This window comes from Callorhinus ursinus, unplaced genomic scaffold, assembly GCF_003265705.2.
Source record: "Callorhinus ursinus isolate GAN/ISIS: 27379988/994484 unplaced genomic scaffold, GSC_fseal_2.0 scaffold2026, whole genome shotgun sequence".
NCBI classification, from domain to species: Eukaryota; Metazoa; Chordata; class Mammalia; order Carnivora; family Otariidae; genus Callorhinus; species Callorhinus ursinus.
The window spans coordinates 1-8,892 of record NW_027399080.1 but is presented as its reverse complement, the minus strand read 5'-3'; the positions used below and the strand labels follow the sequence as shown (position 1 = coordinate 8,892).

Here is an 8,892-nt window from a genome sequence, read left to right as displayed (position 1 = left end):
CGGTGATGGTGATGTTGTACTCGGCCTGGCTCTCTCTGTCCAGTGGTATCTCTGTTACCAGGGTGTAGAAATTCTTGAAGGTAGGCTTCAAGAGAAAGGGGAGGTCATCCTGAATGGAGCACACCATCTTCCCGTTGTCCCCAGCATCTTGGTCTCGTACGCTAAAAATAGCGACCACCATTTCAGGTGACGAATTTTCAGGTATGGGGCTGGTAAGAGATGTCATGACTATTTCGGGTGCGTTGTCATTCACATCCACAACCTGAACTAAAATTGCTGATTTACCAGAAAGGCTACCTCCATCAACGGCCTGAATATTTATTGTATATGACTGAATTAACTCGAAATCCAGAAGCGCTTTTAAATGGATTTCACCAGAAATTGGATGGATTTCAAATGTTTTCCGTATGTCTGTGGAGACGTGGGAAAATGAGTAAGATAGTTCTCCATATATTCCTGCATCCAAATCTGTAGCAGACACCCTGACGACCAAGGAGTCCACAGGACTGTTTTCTGGTACCTGAACCTCATAGACAGGACTCTCAAACTCTGGAGCATTGTCATTGATATCTAAAACCAAAACACGAACCAGTGTAGTTCCAGACCTGGGCGGAGACCCGCCATCCAAGGCTGTTAGCGTTAATCTAAACTCGGGCTCCTTTTCTCGATCCAAAAATTGGTCCAGTAACAGCTCTGGGTATTTTCCGCCATCATCACTGGCTTGTAATTTAAGGTGGAAATAAGGATTGGGACTTAATGTATAGTTTTGGACACCATTTTTTCCTACATCCAAGTCCTGAGCACTGTCCATTTGGAATGAGGTTCCTGGAGCAGTACTTTCTGAGATTTTCAGAAGTATGTGTTTGTCTAGGAAGGCAGGAGTATGATCATTTATGTCTTTAACCCAAAGTTCAGCCCGAAAAAATTGTAAAGGATTTTCAAATAATACCTGGAAATACAATATACATGGCTCTGTGAGATGGCAAAGAGCCTCCCGGTCGAGTTGCTCGTTTAAGAGCAAGTTGCCAGTCTGCTGATCCAACAGTAAATATGGTTTATAGTCGTCAAAGATGACTCTCGCCCCCCGTGCAACCAAGTCTTCCACACCCAAACCTATGTTTTTCACCACATTGGCTATAACGGAGCCGATCTCCATTTCCTCTGCCACAGAATAGCGCCAGGGCTCTGAACACACCAAAGACCCTCCCAGGAAAACAAAGAAAAGCAGCACTTGCCTTATCCGCTGAGGGCGCCTCTCTCCTGGCTCCATGGCTCCTTAGCCAAAGGTGTTTCTGCAGAAATGTTTCAACTCAGTCGCAAACAGCTCCTATATTGCTCCTTTCATCTATCAGCCTGGACCACTGGGGATCTATAGACTTGTAATCCTGTCACGAGGGTGTTGTTGGCTCCCTAGCTTTCTCTTGAAACCCTCTTTTCCCCTTCCTGCTTCTCCTGTGCTCTCAATTCCACTGATTAATGGAGACCAGAGCATTGGATAGTACCATAAAGTCCCCATCTTATCCTGCAGCGCCACCACGCGACTCTGCAGCTTCTCAGGTTTTTAAACAGTCAAATAAGTTTGAGACAAAATATTATTTTGTGTATTTGTTGATTAATTTAAATTACACTTTCTCCGGGGCACCTGGGTGGCTCAGTCATTAAGCATCTGCCTTCGGCTCAGGTCATGATCCCAGGGTCCTGGGATTGAGCCCTGCATCGGGCTCCCTGCTCCAGCCTGCTTCTCCCTCTCCCACTCCCCCTGCTTGCGTTCCCTCTCTTGCTGTGTCTCTCTCTGTCAAACAAATAAATAAAATCTTTTTTAAAAATTGAACAAACTAGATCCCAGTTTAGTTGTAGAAAAGGTCTATTTTGCAGACCCAGGCCTTCCAGGGGCATAATCATAAATATTTTATTCATCCATTCATTACTTTGTCTAGCAAATATTTATTGACCATATACTTGTGCTAGGAATGGTAGTAAGTGTTAGGGATAGAGTGGTAAGCAGTTTCTGTCCTGAGAGATGGAGGCAGAAAGTGATTGCACATTTAAAAATAGAACATAATGAGGGATGCCTGGGTGCCTCAGTCAGTTAAGCATCCAACTCTTTATTTCAGCTCAGGACATGATCTCAGAGTCGTGAGACCCTGCTGAGCATGGAGCTTGCTTAAGATTCTCTCCTTCCCTCTTCCTCTGCCCCTCCCCACTAAAAATAAAAATAAATTAAAACTTAAAAAAATGGAACGTAATGAATACCATGATAGCAAAAGTTCATGCTATTCTAAGAGCATAGATAAGGGCCATCTAACCAGAATTTTGAAGTACAGAAAATACTTTTCTGGAACAAAAAATGGGTGTTGAGTAAAATTTCCGGATAATCCCAAAATATGATTGTGCATATCTGAGATGAGAGAAGTGTTTTTGGAAGAACTGAAATAGGATCAATATGGCTAAGCCATAGAACAAGAGGAAAGAAATAAGAAATGAGATTGGAGAGATAAGCAAATAATTTTGTAAGCCCTTCCAAGGCATTTGGAACTCTACATCAATGGAAATGCAAGATTATTAAAGGCTTTTAAATAGAAAAGGAGATGACATTGACCTCAACTAGAAGTGCAGTAATAATCTTATATTAAAATGATAAAGATACAGGATGTGGTGACAGACTAGAAATGGAGGGAGTGGGATAAGAAGTGAAAAAAATGTACCTTTCTTCAGGCTTAGGGAACTGAGTGTTGGTGCTATTAACTAATAGAGGAAACAGGAAAAGGAGAAGAGAGGAAGAAGTATAGAGCTGGAGAGGATGTTTAGTTTTAAGGAAGGGACCATTTAAATTTAAAACGTGTTGCGTTTGAATTGTCCATAGAGCACCCCATATAAATAGTTATATAAATGATCTTCCACTACATAAATGAAATTGAGAAAAGAGGTTTGAGCTACAGAGACAAATTTAGGATTTATCAGTATAAATGGTGGTTGAAGCCCTTCAAGAAAGAAGGTAAGTTGTAAATTAAGAGGAGTATGCTTGATTTTGTGATTTCGGAGATGATGTAGCTCTGAGACTATCATCTCCAGAAAGTGTCCATGGTCTTAGGTGACTAAGACTAGAGTATAAATGAATGTCACCAGAGGAGAAGAAGGCTAGAAACAGAGACAGGTCAAACTCCTAGACCCAGAATTGTGGCAAAGGATAGACAGAGTAAAACTGTAAGAAGTTATATTTGAGAAATCAAATGTCTTTACACCACTTCTCTCCTATGATCTTGTTTAATTTAAAGCCACACTGATATCTCTCATTTGATTCTCTTATTTGATGACTCTTAAGGCAGGAAGATTTTCTCATTTCTTTCAGCTTATTGAAGATATCTTGCTTTTAATTTCCAGTGCTACTGTTGAGAAATTGTCAGCATGGAACATAGCTGTCTGTCTAACTGCCATGTGTTTAAAGATTGTATGTCTTTTCCCTATACCTTTTCATTTAAAAAATTCTCTTTGTTTTTGGCTTTTTAAAACTACACAATGATGTTTCCAGGCATGTTTATCTTTTACTTATCCTGTCAGGTTTATTTGAGTCTCTTGAATCTGTGTGTTGACATTTTAATCAATTCTGGAAAAATCTCATATATATATATATATATGAATTTTTTTAAGTAGGCTCCACGCCCAATGTGGGGTTTGAACTCATGACCCTGAGATTAAGAGTCGCATGCTCCAATGACTGAGCCAGCCAAGTGACCCTACAGTATTTTTCAAATATTGCTTCTGATCCTGTCTTAAACTTTTTACTCTGTCCTATGTTTCTAACCATCTCCTCCATATTTTTTCATCTTCCAAACTCTCTCAGCTGTATGCTAGATATATTCTGACCTTTCACTTCACAAATTATTTATTCAGTTATATCTACTTTCTCATTAAGCCTTTTATTCAATTTTAATTGAATTTAAATTTTGGTTATATTTTTTAGTTCTAGGAGTTCTATTTCGTTCTTTTTTTTTTCAAGATTTTATTCATTTATTTGACAGAGAGAGCACAAGCAGGGGAGTGGCAGGTGGCGAGTGGGGAGGAGAAGCAAGCTCTCAGCTGATCAGGGAGCTTGATGAAGGGCTTAAACCCAGGACCCTGGGATCATGACCTGAGCCGAAGGCAGACGCCCAACTGACTGAGCCACCCAGGCACCCCTATTTGGTTCTTTAATAATCTATCACATTTCTTATTCTCTTTACATCTCTAAGCATAACTTTTATTTCAATTAAAGTGTTTAGCATATTATTAGATTGTCTGCTAGTTAAAATGTTTGAAGTATATTTCTGTATTCTGATTTTTTTTTCTGTTGGCTCTCACTCATGGTGTCATGTTTCCTTGTGTATTCAGTTATCTTTGTGGTCAAGTTAAGAATATAAAACTTATTTATATGAATATTTTTAGCCTTAGGATGAACTTTCTTTTATAGAAGGTCTGCATTCGGTTCCATCAGAATCTGGAAGCACTACTTTTGTCAACAACCATTTGTTCAGTGCTAAAAAATCAAATTCAGGGCTGAAATTCCACACAAGGGTTCATCCATTTCCTGTTTACTTTCACCTTAAAGGAGTAGTTCTTAGGGATCCATATTTATTAATGCAAGGGTCTTCTATGAACTTTACTTTGTTATGCTTTTATTTCCTCCCTTATTATATAAACCATCTAAATAGAGGTTTACACTTCCTAGGATTCCAAATATTCTAGTGAAAAAGTAGATTTTAAGCTCATTTATCTCTCTGGATTACCCTTAGACATTAATTGTGACCTGATAATATATTAGTGTCTTATTAGCTAATTGTTTTCAATGGAAGCATGGGTCTACACAATCTGTACCATCCTTACTACAAATAAGTCTCAATGAGACTTGTCTCAAAATTACAAGTAAACTCTTAGCTTTCTAGAGTATGGGCAATTGATCTCAAGAAGATAGAGAAATAATATGCATTTTGTACCAACTTCAACTGATCAATGCTAAATCAACCCTATAATGCTGCAATCAACTTAAACAATCTCTTCAAAGAGACAATTTCTGTCATTGACATTGGTATAGCTCCTACTTCTCTCTGCATTCTTTATTCTCCTATATAAACACAACTTCTTTCCCACATCTGTTCCTTCTTCTCTCCTCCCAATATGTTTATTTATATATTTGTACAAATATAAGATATTATGTATTATATGGACATACACAGCACTGTACTATAAATCTTAGTATCTTTCTTTCTTTTAAAACATTTGGGATTTATCCATGTGGTTTTATATACACCTAGTTCACTCCTTTTGATAATACTGCATAATACATCTTCAGAAACATTTTCCACATTTCAGTTATCAGTTGCTTTACTGATGGATATGTGGGGTTGACTCCTATTCTTTGCTCTCCCCAAGATGAACATTCTTATGCATATCATTTGTGAAGCTGTGAAAGAAATTATTTGGCTTATACACTTGAAACTAATATAACATTGTGTGTCAACTATACTTCAATTAAAAAAAAAAAGAATTTTCTGGCTTATATACCCCAAAGTAGAATTGCTGGATCACAGGGTATGTTCACTCTAAATTTCACTAAATACAATTAAATATCTCTCAAAGTGGTCTGTACATGTGATTTCCTATTGTTCCACTTGATATTATGCAAAATTCTCATCTTTACTAATGCTATGGGTATAAAGTAGGTCTTATTTTAGTATGTTTTTCACCAACTAATGAGGTCAAGCATCATTTCATGTTCTTTTCAGACTTCATTTTCCCTTTTTTGAATTTCCTTTCCCTTCTATCCTTTAAAAAAAAAAACCTTACTGGCTCTCTGACTTTTTGATTTTTGCTAATCTGCAACAGTTACTTGAATAATCTGAATAATAATCCTTCTCAGTTGAACTGCTCCAAGTAGCTTCTCCCTGCCTTCTGGCTTACCTATGTTATCTTTTGGTTCTGAGGTAGTAATATTTGTCAGTTTTCATCTTTATTGTTTGTACTTTTAAAGCTTTAAGGAATTCAAACTGATAGTAAGGTTATAAATATATTTTTACCAGGGTTTATTACATTTTCTCAATTAAAATACTTTAACTTCACCTCTTAAATCCATAGAAAGTTTATTTTTATATGGCATGAGATGAGGATTTTTCTTTATATAGTGAGCCAATTTTCCCAATAACATTTGCTAAGTGATATGTCTTGCCCCTAAACCCAGTGATTTTGACACCTCCTCTATCACAACCACATTCTCTTATATAAGAGGATCTGACCCTGGATTCTGTTCTATATGGTAGTCTACAAGTCTCTTCCTAAATTATTCAAATAGGATATTCTGTTTTTCTCTATTCTTTTCTTTTTTAAAAAGATTTTATTAATTTATTTGAGAGAGAGAGAATGAGAGAGAGCACAAGAGGGGGAGAGTCAGAGGGAGAAACACACTCCCCACTGAGCAGGGAGCCCAATGAGGGACTCCATGTAGGACTCAATCCAGGGACTCCAGGATCATGACCTGAGCCCAAAGCAGTCACTTAACCAACTGAGCCACCCAGGCGCCCCTATCTATTCTTTTTTAAAATGTTTATTTATTTTAGAGAAGAGAGAAAGAGAGAGAGTGGGGAGGGGCCGAGGGAGAAAGGGGAGAGGGAGAGAATCTTCAAGCAGATTCCCTGCTGAGCGCAGAGCCTGACATGGGGCTTGATCCCTGGACCCTGAGATTATGACCTGAGCTGAAATCAAGAGTGTTATGCCAAACCAACTGAGCCACCCAGGTGCCCCTGTTCTTGTCTATTCTTTTTTTTTTTAAGATTTTTATTTATTTATTTGAGAGAGAGAGAGAGGATAAGAGAGAGAGAGAGAGCATGAGAGTGGGGAGGGTCAGAGGGAGAAGCAGACTCCCCGCTGAGCAGGGAGCCCAACGTGGGACATGATCCTGGCACTCCAGGATCACGACCTGAGCCGAAGGCAGACACTTAACCGACTAAGCCACCCAGGTGCCCCTATTCTTATCTATTCTTATTAGTGCATAAGAAGCATAAGATTTGCTTCTTATGAGTCTGAGGGATTAACAGGGGCCAAACATTCTTTTTCAAGATTTTATTGTTTAAATATCTATTTATATGAAATTCTCACAGCCAGTAAATATCTACTGCAACACAAAATAAAACCAGTAAAAATTTCATGAAGAAAAAAAAGATTCCTAGGGAAATTGGAATTTGTTGCACCCATTTCTCAATGTCAAATTCTATTTTATTACATCATCTAGCCTATATCTAATTTTATGAGAAAATTACAAAAATGTAAGACACACTAGCTACATAGCCACACTACATTATAGCTATGAAAATCTCTACCTATAATCTTCCATTAAACTGTCTACTTAAATATTAGAGACATAATCTGTAACACCATAAGATATCTATAAACCATAAATACAGAACCATTCTTTCTTTTGGATATCAGAGAGAGGCCACAAAGTATTAAAGATTACAAATCAATGGAAAAGTGAACTTAATTCATTTCTTTAACATTTTGATTTTTCATTTCAACTGAAGAAGTTTTTATAGGGCTCTCTGGGCTCAGACCTAGTTTGCGGCGACATGGCTAAACGCACCAAGAAGGTCGGAATTGTGGGTAAATACGGGACCCATTATGGTGCCTCCCTCAGGAAAATGGTGAAGAAGATTGAAATAAGCCAGCATGCCAAGTACACTTGCTCCTTCTGTGGCAAAACAAAGATGAAAAGACGAGCTGTGGGGATCTGGCATTGTGGCTCCTGCATGAAAACCGTCGCTGGTGGCGCTTGGAACTACAACATCACTTCTGCTGTCACAGTAAAGTCGGCTATCAGAAGACTGAAGGAGTTGAAAGACCAGTAGAAGCTTCACCATTTGAAACATTACTAGCCTATAATAAATGGGTTAATTTATGTAACAAAAAAAGAAGTTTTTATAGGTACTCTTCTGATAGTTATTTTACTCAGAATGACACCATGAACTACATTCTAGTTAAGTCATGAACAATATAAAATAATAGAAATTTAAACTAGTAAACATGGTATTGAAGAAAACAAAACAGCCATATCAAGGCCCACAGCATTATAAAGTTCCTTCCCCACAAAGCATAAGAACAACAAAGGAAAATTACTTAAGAAATCAATAATTTTCAATATGATCACTTTCATTTTGTCACAGTGAATTTTTGAAAAACACTGTAAGACAAAAAGCAAGTAAATTAGTTTTCCTAGTACTAAATATGGAGAGGTACCTTTTTTACACTTTATGATGAAAATATGCGACATTAGTAGTACAACAAAAATCCAATATACTTCCACCCAGATCCAACAGCATTTTTTATTTTTGCTTTCTGCTTTGATAAAATACCCAGAAGTAAGTTCCATATATTGTGGCATTCGCTCTTAACACTTCAGTTTGTATCTCCAAATAATTAGTAACATTGTCTTGCATAACAATGCCATTATCACAACAAAAAATGAGCAACAGCTCCGTTAATATAACATTTTTGACCAAACAATTAAAAAAAAAAGACAACACACAGTTTACATTTCTACTTCATTATGGCCGCTAATAAAGAGTTGTGAGGAGAGCGAGAAATGATAATGCATGCAACTATAGTACAACCTAATATCCATTACAGATTGGCAAAAAAGTATCTACACATTGTCAAGAATAACAAAAGATTCAAAGTTTAAAATAAATTATTTTATTGAATGTTGAATCCAAAACTATTCCTAAAGTTCTCATTTACTCCTATATTTCTACCAGTGTCAGGGACTGGAAGGCTGGGGATAATGGGCTTCAAGAACTTGAACTCATTTGACCCGAGGCCTTCTGTCAGACACACCTCGTACTGGTAGCTGTGGGACAGGGTCCCCGCGCC

The 8,892-nt window shown here is 37.6% G+C and overlaps 2 protein-coding genes across 2 annotated transcripts; one reads left to right on the top strand and one right to left on the bottom strand.

The window, feature by feature from the left end:
• Positions 1–4: 4 nt before the first annotated feature.
• On the bottom strand, positions 5–1,270 carry LOC112818121 (protocadherin beta-18-like; the record flags this gene model as incomplete). Its single annotated transcript, XM_025865342.2, has 1 exon — positions 5–1,270. A coding segment is annotated over exon 1 (1,266 nt), but the record flags the coding sequence as incomplete, so codon positions are not given.
• Positions 1,271–7,568: 6,298 nt separating this feature from the next.
• On the top strand, positions 7,569–7,931 carry LOC112818120 (large ribosomal subunit protein eL43-like). The gene has a single exon (XM_025865340.2). It carries the CDS (start codon positions 7,593–7,595, stop codon positions 7,869–7,871), a length of 279 nt encoding a protein of 92 aa, XP_025721125.1. The 5' UTR covers positions 7,569–7,592; the 3' UTR covers positions 7,872–7,931.
• The last annotated feature ends 961 nt before the right edge of the window (positions 7,932–8,892 follow it).

Bases quoted from the DNA above. Each gene is read 5' to 3' on its own strand.
- LOC112818120 (XM_025865340.2), top strand. From the start codon at position 7,593: ATGGCTAAACGCACCAAGAAGGTCGGAATTGTGGGTAAATACGGGACC.